The sequence below is a fragment of the Solanum dulcamara genome, chromosome 3, assembly GCF_947179165.1.
Source record: "Solanum dulcamara chromosome 3, daSolDulc1.2, whole genome shotgun sequence".
In the NCBI taxonomy this organism is placed as follows: domain Eukaryota; kingdom Viridiplantae; phylum Streptophyta; class Magnoliopsida; order Solanales; family Solanaceae; genus Solanum; species Solanum dulcamara.
Window position 1 is genome coordinate 62982388 of NC_077239.1, and position 20474 is coordinate 63002861.

At 33.7% G+C, this 20474-nt stretch overlaps 1 protein-coding gene across 1 annotated transcript; it reads left to right on the forward strand.

The window, feature by feature from the left end:
* Positions 1 to 15281: 15281 nt before the first annotated feature.
* Positions 15282 to 20212, forward strand: LOC129882679 (probable pectate lyase 8). The gene is made up of 7 exons (XM_055957083.1): positions 15282 to 15439; positions 15610 to 15669; positions 16128 to 16202; positions 18075 to 18717; positions 18795 to 18898; positions 18985 to 19123; positions 19406 to 20212. Exons 1-7 carry the CDS (start codon positions 15354 to 15356, stop codon positions 19622 to 19624), a joined length of 1326 nt encoding a protein of 441 aa, XP_055813058.1. The 5' UTR covers positions 15282 to 15353; the 3' UTR covers positions 19625 to 20212.
* The last annotated feature ends 262 nt before the right edge of the window (positions 20213 to 20474 follow it).

Here is a 20474-nt window from a genome sequence, read left to right on the forward strand (position 1 = left end):
CAAATTAAATTGCGCTGATTATGTATAAATTCATATAGTAATTTCAGATAAAAATAAATTTATTTTCCTTCTGTTCATCAAGTTAAGCATATGTTTTTCATGTTTCACTTAACATGGTCAATACTTTGTCAATAATTGCTATTAAGTCAATTTTGTCGCAAAAATTACGGTTTTAATATGTTCTCAACATTACTGTGATCGATGTTTAGTGATCTTGCTTGGTGGTCATTGGAATTACTCCACATGTTTTACTTAACCTTGCCCTATTAAAAGTGATGCCTTGAATAAATAAGGCTTGATGAAATATTGTTAATAAAGAGAAATGTGATAATAAAAAATGATAAACTAATTATATTTAAATTGGGTGTCACGAGTTGACAAGATATATTTAGATCGGCTGTCACGAGCCGATACGGTATATTTAGATAGGGTGTCACATTCTGACACGAAATATTTGGATCGGGTGTCACATTTCGACACGGTATATTTAGATCGGATGTCACGTTTCAACACGAAATATTTGGATCGGATGTCACGTTCCGACATAATATATTTGGATCGGGTGTCACGAGCCAACACGATATATTTGGATCGAGTGTCACGAGCCGACATGATTTTATTGGATCGAGTGTCACGAGCCGACATGATTTTATTGGATCGAGTGTCACGAGCCGACATGATTTTATTGGATCGGGTGTCACGTTCCAGCATGATAATATTAAAGAAAAACATATTAAAATGACTTACTACTACCCAATCTCAAATAACTTGTTTCCCAAAAGGGAGTGATGTGGAGGCCTGAGTCCTAATGTATACTTTGGATATTGTTGACTGATTACATAATTGTTTTATTGTGTTGTCACTTGATCTTAATCTTGTTGTTTGCTAGCTGTTAAGTGTTATAGTTGATTTACTGCTATTATTGATCTTGTTGTTTGCCAGCTGTTAAGTGTTATAGTTAATTTTCTGCTATTACTTTATGTATATTTATTTTTATTTCGAGTCAGCCGATGATACCTACTCAGTACATGTTGCCCTATACTGACCTCTACTTGTATTTTTATTTTCTTTATTTTTTTATAGTGCAGCGACTGTTCCATCGACTTTGACTCGCCCTCAGTTCTAGTCAGTCTCTGGTATATTAGATTTCAGGAGGAGTTATCCTTCTAGCTCGTGTTGGATTTATTTAATCATGGCATGATGTCCTTAGTTCCGAGCACAAACTATTATATTAATTTATTCTGGTATTTAATACTCTTAGACTTGATAGTTGAGATTAGATGTCTTTAATGTGATGACTTTCAGATTTTGGGAATGATATGTAAAAACCCTAGTGGATTGTTGCTTCTTACTTTCGTAAATTGAGCTTCCGCATTATTATCATATAATATAAATCGGAATTTGTATTATTGGTTCTCCTACCTAGAGGGTTAAGTGTGGCTGCCACTGATGGCCAATTTTGGGTCGTGACAAACTTGGTATCAGAGCTTTAGGTTTGATGATCTCATTAAACAAGGACAAGTCTAGTAAAGACTTGCGAAATGGTATGGGGACTCCTTTACTTTTCTTCAAGAGGTTACAGGACCTTAGGAAAACTTCTTTCCTTCTTTCTTTCATACTATTACTTGAATCCAATTGGTATCTAGATAATAAAAATTGGTATATGTCCTTCTTCAGTCTATTTTCGCAAATGATCAGAACTAGAGCAACAACAACGACTGAGCCATTCGTTAAAGATGGTACTAAAGTGGAGTACTATAAGGAGTATGTGATATTTGATAAATCAAGTATGTGTGCGATTGTAATGGGGATCAGACTAGTTGATTGTGGGTATCTAAAACTCAAAGAGATGGAGTCAGATGAATAAAAATGTTTGATATGGGCACTATGAAAGGAGTATCTTGTGTTATTCGACCTTGGTTTCGTACATTCTTTTGTGACCACCTACTTCATTTCGAATATGTCTTGCAGTATGACTCACTACATATGCCCGTGCGTGTTTTCATATCTGTAGGTGATTTCTTAGAGGTGAACTAGCTGTACCAATCCTCTGATTGTCATATTGGCAGGATGACATCCTTGGGTAGACTTGGGCATTTGAGTTACGACACATTTGGTGTTGTTTTGGTTAGTTGAAGTATACCAATGGTTCTACAAGCACCACTTTGCTTATGGAAATATATAGAAGAGCTAACATAAATACTTATAGTTGTCCGACACTCTTAAGATTCATCTAGTTGTCGGGGTCACATATCGATTATGTGTGATTGAATGTAGGGAGCATTGAGTCTAGTTATGTCGCTCTTAAAAGTTGTTTACAATCGTAGCTACTTAACTAATATTTTTGATAGTGTTGTTAGAGGTTCTGTATGACTTGGGAAACATCTTCTAACTTCTTTATGGAGAAGTATATCGCCCGAAACTTAAGGGATAAGAGGAGAGATGAGTTCCTAAATATAGAGCAAGGGAAGATGTCTGCTGCATCCTATAAGGCCAGATTTTGTGCCTTATCCAAATATGATACTCAGCTTTGTTTCAATCTAAAAGAGTAGATTTCGCCCCTTTGTGAAAGGATTGAGATCAGAATCTCTACAAAGGCTCCATAGATTGAGTGTATATCAAAGATGGTCATTGTACGACTACTATAACAATATCAATGCTTACTTGGTTAGAGTTATAGATTGTGTTACTTCTGCTAGTGAATTGTTCTACAAAAGAATACATATCATTGGGGTTAGAGACAGAACGGGTTTGGTAATGTTTTGCAGCTATTCAATGGGTATGAATGTGTGGGCTATTTTAGTATGATCTTCTAGATAGGTATGATGTATTCTAGTGGTGGATCTAACAGAATTTTATTGTGTGGTACTAGTGGTATATGAAAATAGATATGTCGATTGTCTAATGTGAATACTAACTACTTAAGGAGTTATCAGTTGTATACCATGCTCGTATAATGAGATTCTATGTTTTATTCACAGTTGAGAAACTACTAGTTTATTACTACAGAAACTTTGGTAAAGGCAATTGAAGATTTTAGTAAGAACATGCATATAAAATTGGGTTACTCCTTTGAATTTGGTTGGTATAGCTGAGTTTGAGGTGTCATGTCGATGACAAGGTTAATTTATCATGATGGCAAGAGCTACTGACTATGATGGTAACAAGAGTTTGTGATAGATTGTGATTGTGATGCAACTATATGATAAGAATTTTTGGTTAAATAGATTCGGTATGGTAATAATGACTTGCGAGTATCTAGCATTGTGGTTTTCTACTATTTGGTGAGTAGCATGATCGTATGGAAAGTTACATGAGGTGTTGAAACACCGCTTGAATAGAATTGAAAGGAGCTAGAGTCATAAATGAAAAGAATTAGTGGGATGTATTTTAACTTTTGGAAGGAGGCGAGAACAAGGAGAGTTACTATGATTGTAAGGCCAAAGATGTATCTTCAGAGAGGGGAATTAGATTCAGAGATGAGTGGTTCCATCTATTTTGCTCTGGTTATGATGATAGTGTTACATGTCATTATATGGGTTAAAAGTATTGAATAAGATTTGAGAAAGAAGTCTACAAGCGTTCGGCTCGAGTGTGGTGATAAGTTCTTCTGTAGTTTCAAGTTTGGTAGTTGGTACAGTTGGGTTTTTAACAAAGGATATAGTAAGGTCGATGAAGAGGCGATCACTGATAAGCTAAGATACGTGAATTCATAAAGATCTTCAAGGTATGAGCTAATGTTGATAGATAAGAAAATTATGTGACACGGTTGAAATCATAATTCAAGTTTTTCATTGTGAGTCTATGTTTGTGGTAGTATGTTTTTTTTCAAAGTATGGATTGATAAGGTAGAAAATGATCGATCACATCATATATTGAGCATTTAGAAGGAAGTGTGCATGGCTTGGATCATAAATTTGGTTACTTTTGATTTTTAAAGGACCTAAGGGAGGGTTTCACTTAAAATTTTGGTTTAGCAGATGAGGTAAAATAGCATGGGTTGTTGGCCAAAGGATCAGTTTGGTAAATGAGTTAGCAAAAGAAATAAGATTCTAGTATATTAAAGAGTTCAAGGTATTTGAAATTTAAGTCATGGGAAGAATCTAAGAAAGTGAAGGAATAAGACCTCTTGTATAGACCCTTGGTTCTGAGTTGAAGGTTGTGTGCATTTTCCCCTTTGAATTCAGATATGACGATGCAATGTGAATTAACTTAGCACAGACTTATTAGGGATTTATAAATGACTTTTAGGAAGTTTGGGTTTCGATTCAAGTGACAAGCAATAATGTGTGGAAAATGTTGCATTTTTAGGTTGGTTTGGATTGTTAGTATTATGGTAGATGACTTATAAGGGCGCTACGGTATGGACCTATATTTCTACATAATTATTAAAAATTTGAGGGGATTGAAACTACATTGTTGATGGGACTACACAAACTGTTGTGATGTGTTACAGAGACACTTGATGGTAAATTGAGGTTTTGTTCTCATAATATACAAATTTATTGGGGTGACCAAGAGTCTCTCTATGTTTTGGCACGAGGTATATAATGAATTGATTCGAATTATTCTTACAGATGTTCACAGTTTGAGGTACTTTATATATCATGGTGCAACCAAGATGTATCTGATCTAACACAATATTACTGGTGGAGTAGAATGAAGCGTGACATTGTTGTTTTTGTTGCTCATTGTTCAAACTGTTAGCAGGTAAAATATGAGCACTAGAGGCCTAGAGGGAAACGTCAAAGAATGCCCATTCCTGAATAAAAGTGCGAAAAGATTGCAATGAATTTTATGGTTGGTCTTCCAAAGACACTGGGTAAGTTTGATTCGATATGGGTGATTGTTGGTACGTTAACTAAGTTTGCACACTTCATTCCATTAAGGTGACTTATAATGCAGAAAAGTTAGCCAAACTCTATATTCGTGAGATTGTTCAATTGCATGGACCGATTTCCATCATATCAGATAGAGTTACGCAATTTACTTTTAACTTTTGGAGGACCTTCCAAGATGAGTTAGGTACTAGATTGGATCTTAGTACCGCATTTCATCCTCAGACAGATGGGCAGTCTGAGTGAAAAATTCAAGCGCTAGAGGATATGTTTCGTGCATGTGTGATAGATTTTGGTTGTCATTGGGATAAGCTCTTACCCTTGGTTGAGTTCTTGTACAACAATAACTATCACTCGAGTATTGATATGGCTCCATTTGAGGCATTGTAAGGGAGGAGATGTAGGCCTCTTAATGGTTGATTTGATGCATTTGGGGTGAGATCTTGGAGAACTGATATTTTGAGGGAATCGTTAGAGAAGGTGAAATTCATTGATGAGAAGCTTGTAGCAGCTCAGAATAGACAAAAGGGGTATGCAGACTGAAAGGTCAGGGACATGGAGTATATGGAGGGAGAGCAAGTGTTATTGAAGGTTTCACCCATGAAGTATGTAGTGAAGTTTGGTAAGCAAAGTAAGCTCAGTTATCGGTATATTGATCAGTTTGAAGTTCATAAGTGTGTTGGAGAGGTGGCCTAGGAATTGACTTTACCTCCAGGTTTGTTCGAAGTGAACTGGTATTTTATGTGTCTACGCTAAAGAAATATCATTGTAATGGAAATTATATTATTCGCAAGGATTCAATCCTTCGTGAAGAAAATTTATCTTATGAGGAGGAGCCTGTAGCTATTCTAGTTAGGGAGGTTCAAAAGTTAAGGTCTAAGGAGATTGCATCTATGAAGGTCCATGGAAGAATCATTTAGTTGAGGAGTCCACTTGGGAGACAGAGACGGATATGCGTGATAGATATCCACATCTGTTTTGATCATTTAGAGATGAATGATGGATAAATTATTATTTGTTGTAACGAATCATTAGATCGTTTTGAGTATTAAAGCTTTTTATTTCATAAAAAATTTACCCCATAAAATTTTAATTGATAATTTGAACTATTTGATAACTACGATTATTTGGTTGAGGGATAACTTTAGGTAATTAATTTAGTTGTTGGGCTAAATTTATAATTTATTTAATTTCCTAAACTACTTATCACATACTTATTAAAATAAAGTAGAATGTGGTCTCATATTTGTTAACCACCACAAATCATCATGCGGCGAAAACTGTAATACGAGAAGAAATCAATTTTGACATCGGCAAAACTTAGAAAACGACTTCAGATAAAGTGTACAGAAGCTCCAATATTATTATTTTTCTATAAAACCAACTGTTGGGTTAAAATGGTTTGCCTTATATGTCAATTTTATTTTCTTTCAAATTAAATAGAGGAATATCAGTGCACTTTGATGGTGGAAAAGTCATAAAATTGGATGGTTAATAATATAGTAATAATTATCAATCATTATGTAATGATAAGTAGATTCATATCATTAATTACTATATAAGCTAATTTATGAATATGCTACTCGTCTTTTTTTCCCTCATAATTGTAATTTCAAGAAAATTATTTTAACTTTGATTTTGTGATGGAATTTCCATACAACATTATAAATTTAATTCAACTTTTGAGATATTGGTATATGTAATTAAGTATTGCGTGTATTATATTATCTGAAAATTAGTAGGTTTATGTTACTTGGAGAATTCAAGACTTAATCTTCGGCTAGACATATAGTAATATGAGTGTCTACGGGATTCGTTTGTTTATGGATATTGTATATTTGATAGCTGGAAATATTCCGAGACATTTAGGAAAGGAAAAACATTGGAGAATTATTTTGCTTGACTTCGGTTCTTCGGTTGAGGTAGGTTATGATTTATTCTATATCATAAATAGACTCTTAATAGTAATTGATAGTCATTCAGTAATGTGTGAAATTTACTATACATTTAATTGTTGTGGTTTGTGTGATTGATATATTGTTGTGATCGGTCTGCAATCCCAAGACCGTAAAATTCATAATTTTGAACTTGCCCTATCAAAAGTAATGTCTTAAATAAAGAAGGCTTGATGAAATATTGTTAATCAAGTGAAATTTAATAATAAAGAATGATAAATTAATTATATTTGGATCGGATTTCACGGGCCGACATGATATATTTAGATCGGATGTCACGAGCCAACACGGTATAGTTGAATTGAGTGTCACGCTCTGACATGGTATATTTTCATCGGGTGTCACGTTCCAATATAGTATATTTAAATCGGGTGTCACATTCCGATATGCTATATTTTGATCGGGTATCACGAGCCGAAACGATATTATTAATTTGAGTGTCATATTCCGGTACGATAATATTAAAGGAAAACATATTAATATGACTTACTACTATCCAATCTCAAATAACTTATTTTCCAAAAGAGCGGGGTGTGGAGGCCTGAGTCCTCATGTATACTTTGGATATTATTGACTGATTACGTAACTGTTTTATTATGTTGTCACTTGATCTTGATCTTGTTGTTTGTCAATTGTTAAATGTTATAGTTGATTTTCTGGTATTACTTAATGCATATTTATTTCTATTTCGAGTCAGCCGATGATACCTACTCAGTACATGTTGCCCTGTACTGACCTTTACTTGTATTTTTATTTTCTTTATTTTTTATAGTGCAGCGACTGTTCCATTGACTTTGACTCGCCCTCAGTTCTAGTCAGTCTCTGGTATATCAGATTTTAGGGTGAGTTATCCTTCTAGCTCGTTTTGGATTCATTTAATCATGGCATGATGTCCTTAGTTCCGAGCACAAACTATTATATTAATTTATTCTGGTATTTAATACTCTTAGACTTGATAGTTGAGATTAGATGTCTTTAATGTAATGACTTTCAGGTTTTGGGAATGATATGTAAAAACTCTAGTGGATTGTTGCTTCTTACTTTCGTAAATTGAGCTTCCGCATTATTATCATATAATATAAGTTGGGGCATATCATTGGTTCTCCCACCTAGGAGTTTAAGTGTGGGTGCCACTCATGGACCATTTTGGGTCGTGACTCGACGCTCCTGCCAATTTTCGTGGCTAGCACAAGTTCTACTCAAAGTTGTTAGCTTTGGTGAGTCCTCAAGATTCGAGGACATAAATGCTATGTTAGTTTTTTATATTCAGAATATTTCACTTTCTTATAATTTGGGTGAGCGAGGGTTTGTCATATACCTCATCCATATAGTAGAGGCATTGTCATACTAGAAGAATATGCTTTTATTCATTTGGAATGTCATGTTTTGAATTCTTTTTTATCGAAATTTTATGTTTTGAGACTATCTTTCGTATTTTTGTTTACTCTTTATTTTATTTTATTTTATGTCATGCTATGTATGCTAAGAGGCTTGGTTGAAGTCCTTCGAGATTTTAATCATCGTGTCATGTCTAGGGTCTAGCTTGAGTTGTGAAAAATATGATATCAAAGCATAAGATTTAAGTGCCCTAGGATGTCTGACATGTCGTGTCGAATAAAGTCTTGTTCATGGGTGTAAAGCGCGCCACACTTATGAATGAGAGGCTATGAGACATTTAGGAAACTTTACTTATTCCATCATTCTTACATCATGCGATAAAGTTGAACTCTCTAAGTTTTTCTTCAAACTCTTGTTCTATGCGATTAAAAAATATGCATCCACGAAGAGCCTACGTGAGAAGGAATACAAATACAAATGTTGATGAGGAGCAACAAGCTCCTAATGATCCCTTGGACGAACAAGTCTTCCATGTCGAGTTTAGAGCGGCTTTCCAAGTGCTTGCAAAATTTATGACGACACAAGCTAATCGCGAGGTGGTTTCTCTCGTGAACCCAAATATTAATATGGCGGCTACTAAGGTGCGCTACTTCACACAGATGAACCCTCCGGAGTTTCACGGTTCAAAGGTGGATGAGGACCACAAGAGTTCATAGAGGGTATCCAAAAGATTGTTGATATCATGGAAGTTAGACCGATGGATAATGCGGACTTATCCGTATATCAATTGAAAGGTGTGGTCCAAATTTGGTTCGATCAATAGAAGGATGAAAGAGATAGGGATGCGGGTCCTTTAGATTAGGAGGAGTTTAAAGATGCATTTTTTCACCTTTTATTTTCCCTTGATTTGAGAGAGATCAAAGTTAAAGAGTTCATCAATCTAAAGCAAGGTAACATGAGTGTGAGAGAGCATGCCTTGAAGTATATATAATTGCCTAAATATGCTCCGTTCATGATTGCCTACTATAGAGCTCAAATGAGCAAATTTGTTTCAGGTGTCTCAGATTTGGTTGTCAAAGAATGTAGAACCGCCATGTTGATCAAAGAGATAGACATCTCAAGGTTGATGACTCATGTCGAAAAAATTGAGAAAGGATAGCTCAAGGAGAAAGCTAGAGAGTTAAAGAGCGCAAGGACCAATAGTGGTGACTTTTCACATGTAAGGTCCGATAATGATGGTCGTTCTCAGTTTTGCCAAAAGTTCTCCGGTCAACATTCTTCTAGTGCTCTAGCTCTGAAGTTCAACAAAGATAGGGTGTCTAACCCTAAGACTCAAGGGAGTTCTCCGAGTGGTCATACTATCCAAGCATGTAAGAAGTATGGGAAGAGTTATCAAGGAGATTATTTGGTGAGTTCTGATACTTGTTATTGTTATGGAAAGATGGATCATAGTGTGAGAGATTGTCCTTCCGGTGATGGTAGAGGTGGTGGTGGTCGTCCTCAAACTCAAATTTCTACTTTCGATCGTCCGGCTCAGCAGGGTACTTCATCAGGTTCTAGTGGTGGTCAGTGTCAGAACAGATTTTATGCTCTTCAGACTCGACGGGAGTTGGAGGATTCTCCCAATGTGGTTACTGGTAGGTTATGAATCTTTCACTTTGATGTTTATGTTTTGTTAGATCAGGGAGCAAATAGATAAGTCAAAATGAAAATCATTATTATTATAAAGTGCTAAATCATATTAATAAGTATTAATTATATGACTAAACATTAAAGAAAACTAAAATTAGGTTACGTATTTTAATTATCTAAACCAATAGATAACTAAAGTACAAATATTGAACATTAATTATTGTCATTCTTAGTGTTGAGTTGATTTTTTTTGTTAGCAATTTTATTGATTTGATTTTGATTTGAGCTTTATTGGACTATTCAAAATTCTAAATCAAACTTGAAATAATATTGTAAAAAGATAAAAACTATGAAAAAGTATAAGAAATATTTATACATTATATCTATGTAAATATTTTTATGTATTAAATAATTTTTAAAAATAATATATATGATGTCGGATTGGTTTGATCTCGAATTGACTTTTTAAAGTTAAAACCAAACCAACTCAATATAGTCGAATTTTTTTCCTTCAATACCAAACTAAGTCAAATCAAATCATTAGTCGGATTATTTTTCTCGATTTGTGATTTGGTGGTTTGTTCATCCCTTGTATTCAACAACAGTTATATGTATCCAACATAAAAATGCATTGATATATCAGTTTTTCTTTGCATAATATCCAGAGTATTTGTACATAGTTACATATTGATATAGTAAAATTTAATAGATATGACAAGAATGCTTGTCTAATTAAATAATTATTGTGTTACAATTTGCATGTGGCTTTCCAAACAAGCCCATAAATTGGTGAGATTGAAAAGGTGGTCCCCATGTGTGCGGTGAATAAATTGGCTAAAAACATGTATGTAGGTGGCTGAATTTAATATTTAGAGGAGAGTTATTTCCATTTCCATTAACACAAGTGTGGTAACCGACGTAGGTTGACACGTGTGACAGAAACTGAAAACCAAGTTTGAGTGAATCGGTGGCAGTTTAATTAGGTATAAGATGTTCTTAGGTGCCTTCTTTCAACTTAAATCACTACTTTCATTTCAGTTTAATTTATACCGAATCGTATTTTATCTACCTAACCCTCCACTTTCAAAAAATATATTTTCGTTTTATATGTTAGATATATACATATGATTTTAGGAAAATATTTTTTACTTCCCGCAAGATTTGTGCGAACAAAATATTTAAAATTTTATTTTTTAAAAAAAATAATTTCTTTTTCTAAAAAGTAATTTCTTTTATAAAAAAAATATTCCTTTTTTGGGGATAGAAATATTTTAATCTTTAACTTTTAACTAATATTAATAGTTTATCTAATTTTTGTCAAGGTGAAATATTTTATCCATGTAAAATGTCATGTAGCAAGATTTTTCCAAAAAAATTAAAAAAGTAGAGAAAAGTGTATTACACACATTACTTAAGTGTGTTTCTCAAATTAATACGACACGTGTTTTTTAATTAGCCCCTAAAAATGTCATATTTTTATAATTAAAATAATTTAATTTTAAATTTTTCTCGCAAATAGTTAAAAAGTATTTTAGACCACTAATTTAAAAAATTATATTTTTTCTTAAACTTCTGTCAATTCAAACAGAATCACATAAATTGAAAAGAGTATAAATTTAATTATGGAAAATCTACCTTATCCACGAACCAAACACCCCCTTTGTTCAAATGTTAACAAGAGCACAGTCTATTAATACACAATTCCTATATCTCTGTTTATTATGAAAGTAAAAATTTTAATACCCCTCTGTTTTAAAATTAGTGACATTTTTACATTTTCATTTTGTTTCGAAATAAGTATTAGTGTTTTACCTAATCACGAAGAATCAATTTTTTTTTTCTTCCAAATTGGCTCTTGTTTTAGTACCTGAAATTTTACACCATTGAAGGACCAGTTCTTTCCTCACAACACATTTAATTAAGAATAAAGTACTCCCTCCATTTCATATTAAGTGAATTTTTGAGAGATTTTTCATTGTTCAAAATAATTGAATTGTTCAAAGTTTAAGATAAATGTTTGAAACTTTTTCATATTTGCCCTTTTATTTATTGAAGTTTTATATTTTCTAGGTCATAAATCACACTATTTGCATAGTTATATTTATGATTTTACAAAAGACAATAGTGGAAAGTATAGTTCAAATTATGTTCTTGATTTTTTTTTTTAATATATGTGCATTGCCTCACAAATTCACTTAATATGGAATAGAGGGAGTATTAAAATATTTCTTATTTTTTATTAGTAAATAGTTCTTTTAAAGGAATTTGTCTAAACTAAAAATACCACTTATTTGAAACGAGTAAAACAATTTTATTTGAATTTGAGCTAACGCAATTTATAATAACTCGGGTTTAGAGCCCGTTTGAATTAACTTAAAAGTTGCTCAAATTTACTTTTAAATCAGTTGTTAAAAATAATTTAAAATAAATTAAAAATTAAAAGTAAACCTTTTCTACTTTTTATTTTTGACCTAAAAGTCATTTAAGTTTAATTTTTATTTTTGACTCAAATTTTTTTTTTAGTAGACTTTACCTAAATCCTATAGTGAAAAAGCTCAATTACAATATATCCCTCATTTTTCTTAAATTACCCGATTTCTTTTTTTTTCTTCTTCATATTTCTGATCCATTACTTATTTTGCTGATACATCAGGTTTTGGGTGTAGAATAATTAATGTTGTTGAGTTATATATGAATAGTAATGTAATTTAAGTTATGATTGTTTGTTTCAATAAATTATCGTGCTAATTAAGAAAAATAATCCTTAAAAAAATATAACAGTTATGAAGAGGAAGAAAAATTCAAAAAACAGACCATAACTACGAACAAAAAGTTCAATCCAAAATTTAATTTCATCAAGCGAATCGAGATGAATATCACGATACTACTGAGACATTCTGGAGTTTGGCAATCCGAGATGAAGCACTAAAGCTTGATACATGAGAATTTGATACATAAACAAGATGTATCAGAAATATTAAAGTTTGATACATGAGAATCTATTACAAAAACAAGATGTATCAGAATCATTACATCTTGATACATGAGAATCTGATACATAAACAAGATGTATCAGAAGCACTAAAGCTTGATACATGAGATTCTGATACATAAACAAGATGTATCAGAATCATTACATCTTGATACATGAGAATCTGATACATAAACAAGATGTATCAGAAGCACTAAAGCTTGATACATGAGATTCTGATACATAAACAATATGTATCAGAAGTATTAAAGAATGATACATGATAATCTGATACATAAACAAGATGTATCAGAAGCAGTCAAGTTTGATACATGAGAATATGATACAAAAACAAGATGTATCAGAAGCAGTAAGACTTGATAAATGAGAATCTAATACATAAACAAGATATATCAGAAGCAGTCAAGTTTGATACATAAGAATATGATACATAAACTTTCATCTTATATTCGAGTTTGATACATGAGAAAAAATTAAAAGTCTGCTAAATTGTTGAATAGCCAAAAAAATATTTACTATTGGTGTAAAAATATAATTGTACATTCTACTACTACAAAATTCAAAAAAAAAACTACTCGACGTCCATCGGTTCTCCTTGACTAGGAGAGATGAAATCTCTCTTAGATTTTTTTGGATCGTCGTTTTTGCTAACATAACCATCATTGGCCTTCCAACACCCATAAATCCACAATAGTGCGGGATATCTTGAACGGAAGAATTTGGCATGTAGACCAGTAGTTCGAATAAAAATTTCATCACTAAGATATTCAGAAAAAATAGCCAGGAAAACACCATAATCCCTGCAAAAATATAAACACGATGTATCAGAAGCATTAACATGAAAAATGATTAAATACAACTTGAACTTGATACATAAATACGATGTATCAGAAGCATTAAAGCTTGATACATGAGAATCTAATTCATAAACAAGATGTATTAGAAGCAATAAAGCTTGATACATGAGAATTAGATACAAAAATACGATGTATCAGAAGAATTAAAGCTTGACACATAAGAATCTGATACATAAATTAGATGTATCAGAAGTAGCAAAATCTTCAAAAAAAAATAACATCTATATATATATATATATATATATATATATATATATATATATAACACGATGTATCAGAAGCATTAAAGCTTGATACCTGAGAATCTGATACATAAATAAGATGTATCAGAAGTAGTAAAGCTTGATGCATGAGAATCCGATACAAAAATACGATGTATTAGAAGCATTAAAGCTTGATACATAAGAATCTGATACATAAACTAGATTTATTAGAAGCAGTATATCTTCAGAAAAAACGACATAGATCTATCCCCCTAGGAAACTGGACATGATAATTTTTAATCATCCAGCTCGAGCAAGAATAAAAAGAACCAAATATCCATATAAAATATATATATGGTACTTGTATTTACACATACACATATATAATATAGGAATGGTTCAATGTAAGAAAAATTTGACTGAATTCTTTTTTATGGAGTTGCAACTATCCATTACAAAACAAAAAATTACGTTTTTACAAGTAAATACTCAAGACCCAAGTAGGCTTACAAATCAGATCATGATATGATCAAGTGTTTCTGGGTCGTCTCAAACCTTCTAATTGGTATTTATCTTCAAAATGCTTGGAGATACACATACAAGGTTTGTTTGTTACTAATATAGTCTAGGCCCTCTTCTTCTTTAGATCCCTTGTTTCACTCCGATAGTAGTATTGATTGTGTCAATGCAGAGGAAATGAATACATTTACATATTATTAAATCTTATAAGTGAACTAGATAAAACGGAAAAAAATACATCTTATATGAACTCATACCTTTGGGAGATTAGGGCGTGTTATAACCCCTTCAATCTTCTTATCTGCTTCTTTGGGTGCATGTTGAACTGGAGATTTCGACTTCAATTTCTTATGTAGCTTATCCATCAGTGCTGGATCGTTACGATGTTTGGATCTAACCTCGTCGTAACCTTCCCAAGATGAATCAGAACCTGGTGAAACAAGAATTCCTTGATTTTTATTCAACTGTGTGAGACCAACACTAAAAGATGGAGCAGATTCCATATGTATCAGTGAAGAATATGAGTAAAAAAATACAAAAATTTACAGAAGAAAGCAGAGGAAATCAAAGGAGGTGAGAATGAAGTGAGATTCCAGATAAGGAAAAAAACTTGAATATACCTTAATTAGAATCTTGAAATTGAGTAGTATATGTACAAAAATTCAAAATCCAAAAACTGACGAAGCGGAGCTTGAAATTAGGCGTGAATTTAGGGTAGTAAGTGAAGTAAAGTGTGATGTATCTGTGAGATGGGAAAGAGTTAAAAAAAAAGAAATTTTTGATATTTTTTCATATGGTAGAGAATATTAATAAATATGGTATTATAATATGTGTAAATAGGTAATTTCCCCCCCTTTTTTTTCCCAAACCAAATGTGCTTCTAGTTTAAGTAGCACTAGCACCTCCCGCTATCTTCTCTCTCTTATTTCTCCTATAAAAAGATTTCCTCCATTGAACCTTTTTTCCTGACTCAATTTCACTCACATTCTATAGAGAGACCTCTGTTTTGGATTTCTCCAATGGCGATTTATTGGAGATCCTATCTCTCTCTTTCTGCATTGCTAGTTGTGATGCTACTAGTCATCAATGCCACTCCCGGTCACAGGTAATTCAGGCTGTTCCATTCATTTTCAAGCTTATTTTCCACAAGGTCCAAGCAAAAGACTTGAATTTTCTGAATTCTAGTGTGCTACTCTGTTTTCGATTAATTAGTTCGCGTGAATAGCAAAATTATTACGATTTGCTCATTGGATGTGCTTGTTTTATTGTTTTCAGTTTCAGTGCTGAAGAAGCAAAGCAATTCCAGAGCTTAAAGAACTCGACGATGGTGAATAGGTAGATTTTTCATCTTCTTTTTAGTATCTCGCTATGAAATACCGATTGGTACGATATACTTGTGCATGTAGTATTGGTAAGGTTTAATGTGCATCCTAGAACACAATCCTGATCGTATAATGGTCAGGAAAAAATTGGTTCTATAATTCTGTTAAAAAACCTCCTACGATCGGTGACTCAAAATTCGAGATCATAACGGTCTGCTCCTTCGTCGTCAAAATTCAAGCAAAAGGTTTCCTCCATCGAAAGAATGAAAAAAGTCTAATGAAATGGGTAGTCTCCGTATAATACTTGAACAATTATTTTCCTTTTATATGACTTTTGAAGCGTGAGTTAGGCCAAAATTTAATTTTACATAATTTTTTTCTTTTTGTACTATTTTTCAATTTGTATTAACAAATCAAGACTCAATTTCAATTGCCCCGTTCCTAACGTTCAAATCTGTTTCAACTTTGCAGGTTAAGTGAAGAAAATGTACCAAACCATGAACATGCTGTAGATGATCCAGAAATAGTGGCTTTAATGGTAGATTTGTAAGTTGTCTCTGCTTTCTCTATCATCGGGATGCTAATAGTATTAAAAAAAATATTCCAAAGGAGTATTTATTTATTTTCCCTATTCCCTTTTTCCTATCTGCATTCATGTGCTTACATAAATGAACTGTACCGGAAGTAATTAACCCCTCGCATGATACATATACATCAACACACAAAATTAAATGCATTGCCGCAGTTACTACACCATTTACCCCTGCCCACCTATTCAATTTTTACCGCTTGCAATCTGCGGCCCAAATTCATCCCATGTTCTCTAGTTTGATTCTTGTCTGACAGTAAAGAATATATCGCACATGCAATGTGCAAACCGCCCTAACTCATCTTTAATTATGAGCGCGATTAATTAAAATTAACTTAAACTAATCCTATTATTAAGTTAATCAGAAAATTCAGTTTAAATATTAATTTGCTTCGGATGACGTGATAGGAGTAATATATATATATAGGCAGGCATCCAATCCTGTATTAGTACGGAACTCGAAATACCTTTTGGGACAATTTAATCATTGATTAACAAGGTCATGTTATATCATATGTTGTAGTATCTCTCCTTTTTGTTTCCACATGGTCTTTGTTGCCAGATCCGCACATCCCGCACATTTTGATATGTTTCATGTGTTTTTTTCGTTCATGTTATCTATGTGTCATGTAGAAGGTGGCACATTGTTGGTTCAATTTTGGGTTAACTAATCTTTCAATCACCTTCCTATCTTAAATATGCTTTTATAAAATGTAAGGTCTCATGCATTTGTGTGTTAATGTCTCCCCATTGGTGCCCAACTTATACGGAAATCACAGGCCAAAGGCCCAAAACCACCCCTCCTATTTGCTTCACGTGGTCAGGTGACAAAGCTCACAAACAAATTCCCCCTTTAGATAAGCATTAAAGATTAGCCAAACCTAACTAATTCCCCCTGTTAAAACAAGTTAAGAAATGAACGAACAGTCTAAATAATCTTATGTAATGAAGTAAAAGGGCTTCACGGCCTAATTAATTAAATGGCACATCCTAATCTCAGAACACCAGTTGATGTATTGGTAATTATGTAGCGAAACAGTAATTTTGTGCATGAGCTCCAAGAGGATCAGATCTGAGCTCACACCGGCAAATCCAAAGATCCAGCAGCTGGCTGAACTGACATACACATGCCCATATTAAATGACAATTGTCTGTTAATAAAGATTAGTTACCCTACCGACACTAGATGCATTTATCAGCCCACCTTATATATTTATTAATTGCACAAGGCAACCGGGAGTAGTACCAAGTTCCGTATGGACCGTATTCCTCATCCCACTTTTATCACTTTAATAACTAAATTCACCTCAAAAGGCATTACTAAATTTGTCCATGTCTAATTGGCCAATTTTTAATTTGGCATAATATAGAAACGTGCTTTTTAACTTTACATCATCGAGTACTTATGTCCTTCAATTTTGGATGTGAATAAGTAAACACTTAAATTTATATAGAGTGGAACAAATAGACGCACACGTTCTACTTGACATCTTATATAGCGATTCACATCCTACGTAACGTCCTATATATATTTAATGTCATGTAGGATGTGTGCGTCTGCTTATTCAACTAACTTTATATAAGTTTAAGTATGTACCAGTGCAGATTCAAAATTGGAGAACATATATATCAAATAAAACTAAATTAAAAGGCATATTTATGTATTATCCCGCTTATTTTTGTCACTTGCTTGATGCTTCCGTCTCTTAATGGAAAAGTATATACTAGAATTAGCAATTGAATAGGTTTAGCGACTCGTTATGTAAACAGAGCAAAATTGTTCAGCTGAAAGGAGCAGCCAGAGCTAAATTAGATTGTTGATTATACAGGAGCATTCGGAATAGTACAGAGAGGAGGAAATTGGGCTTTTTCTCATGTGGAACTGGAAATCCTATTGACGATTGCTGGCGTTGTGACCGTAATTGGCAACGTAACCGCAAGCGCCTAGCTGACTGTGCTATTGGTTTCGGACGCAATGCTATTGGTGGGCGCGATGGCAAGTACTATGTTGTCACTGACCCAAATGATGACGACCCAGTAAATCCCAGACCTGGAACACTTCGTCATGCAGTAATTCAAGACAGACCGTTGTGGATAGTGTTTAAACGGGATATGGTCATTACCCTTAAACAAGAGCTAATTATGAATAGTTTCAAGACAATTGATGGACGTGGTGTGAATGTTCATATTGCCAATGGGGCTTGTATAACGATCCAATTTGTTACTAATATCATTATTCATGGCATCAATATTCATGATTGTAAACCAACTGGTAATGCCATGGTTCGTAGTTCACCAAATCACTTTGGATGGAGGACAATTGCTGATGGAGATGGCATTTCCATTTTTGGGTCGAGCCACATATGGGTTGATCACAACTCTCTCACTAACTGTGCTGATGGCCTCATCGACGCTATCATGGGATCCACTGCAATTACCATCTCCAACAATTATTTTACACACCACAATGAGGTTAATTTCTTAATTGCCTGCTTGCAGTAACTTAGCTCTATTTTGATTTTAAAACTAATTATTGGTTAATCCAACAGGTGATGTTATTGGGCCACAGCGACTCCTATGTTAGAGATAAGATTATGCAGGTGACTATTGCCTACAACCATTTTGGTGAGGGTCTCATTCAGAGAATGCCAAGGTAAAATTTGTTTCGCTTCACTTCTCAACATTTTTCTTCTCCCTTAAATCTTGGGATAAAAGTATTACCAATTGATGGATATGCAGGTGTAGACATGGTTATTTCCATGTGGTGAACAATGACTATACACATTGGGAGATGTATGCCATTGGTGGCAGTGCTTCTCCTACAATTAACAGCCAAGGCAACAGATATCTCGCCCCAGCCAACCCTTTTGCCAAACAGGTTAATTTCAATCTTTTGCTTCTTTTATTTGGTAATTGCGTATGTACAACTAGAGACGGAACCATGATTTTCAATAAATGAGTTCAAAATATGAAAATGTAAGCATCCGAAGAAGTTGAAGGGGGGTTCAACATCTAATAATTTTAATCATGTATAAACTATATAATTTTCCACAGAATGAGATTTAGACCAACCCCTGGGCACTTACTGGCTCTGCCCTTGACTATAATGCTAAGGACAAAGGTTAATATGTTGCTAAGTTTGGTGGAATTTGGTTGGCAGGTGACACATAGAGTGGAGCAATCAGAAGTGTGGAAGCATTGGAACTGGAGATCAGAGGGAGACCTTATGCTTAATGGAGCCTTCTTTACGCCATCTGGACATGGCGCTGCAGCCAGTTATGCTAGGGCTTCAAGTTTAGCAGCCAAGGCGTCTTCCCTGGTTGGTACTCTTACCTCAAATGCCGGTGCACTTTCCTGTCGCAGGGGCTACCAATGTTAATGTCTAAGACATTGACACAACCGCATATTACCTTTGCCTGTCCAGCAAAGTTGTCGTGTAATCTAGCCAATTTTATTCCTTCTTTACCTTGCATCCCTTTCTAAACACCTCACCAGCAAGATACATATGTATTTCTTTTATAAGCTAAAATGATTCGAATCCCCTTGTCCATTGTTCCACCTGTCTAATGCAGCAGCGCTCAACCTCGCCCTGCCTCAATGAGAAAATTTTAACTCGGAGGATCTGTGGAGCAGGTGTTGAAGTGTTGTATCCTACACCACAGTTCTCCTTGGTCACTTCCCCTTCTCTTCTACCATCTTTGTTTTAAAATCTTGATCACCAAACTACTTCTCTTGCTTATGGTTGATAGGAAACCGACTTTTTTCTTTCCTCTCCTCTCGATATGGAGCATTCAGAAACATAGTACCAAAGAGATTGCAGAAAACTCGCACAATAAAAAAAAGAAGACAACGAAAGCTGTTTTTTCTGGTTTATTGTTAAACATGTTTAGCATTAAGTGTTGAAACTGACATCTTATATAATGTAATTATTATGGTTTTCCTTCATAATTCAAGTTATTTCTACCTACTTCTTTATTACTTTTCCCCTTTTTAATTTTCTATAAATGTCACCAAAAGTTGACTTATCATGATGGCAATTGCAGTTTTGCTTCACCTTAATTATCAGTGTTTCAGTAAACTGAATTGTTGTGTGCCAACAATGTTATTTTGGAGAGGATATTCATGATTTAAATTTGATCGGTTCATCTTTTTAGGACACATTTGGTATGATGAATAGAGGAAGATAATAGTGGGATAAATTTTTAGTATCCCTTAATTTCTTGTTTGGT

What these genes read in the sequence shown, in the direction of transcription:
- LOC129882679 (XM_055957083.1), top strand. Translation starts at nt 15,354, where the DNA reads ATGGCGATTTATTGGAGATCCTATCTCTCTCTTTCTGCATTGCTAGTT. An exon ending in GTGGCTTTAATGGTAGATTT is followed by an intron (nt 16,203 to 18,074) that starts GTAAGTTGTCTC and finishes TTGATTATACAG; the next exon opens with GAGCATTCGGAATAGTACAG. An exon ending in ATTTTACACACCACAATGAG is followed by an intron (nt 18,718 to 18,794) that starts GTTAATTTCTTA and finishes TTAATCCAACAG; the next exon opens with GTGATGTTATTGGGCCACAG.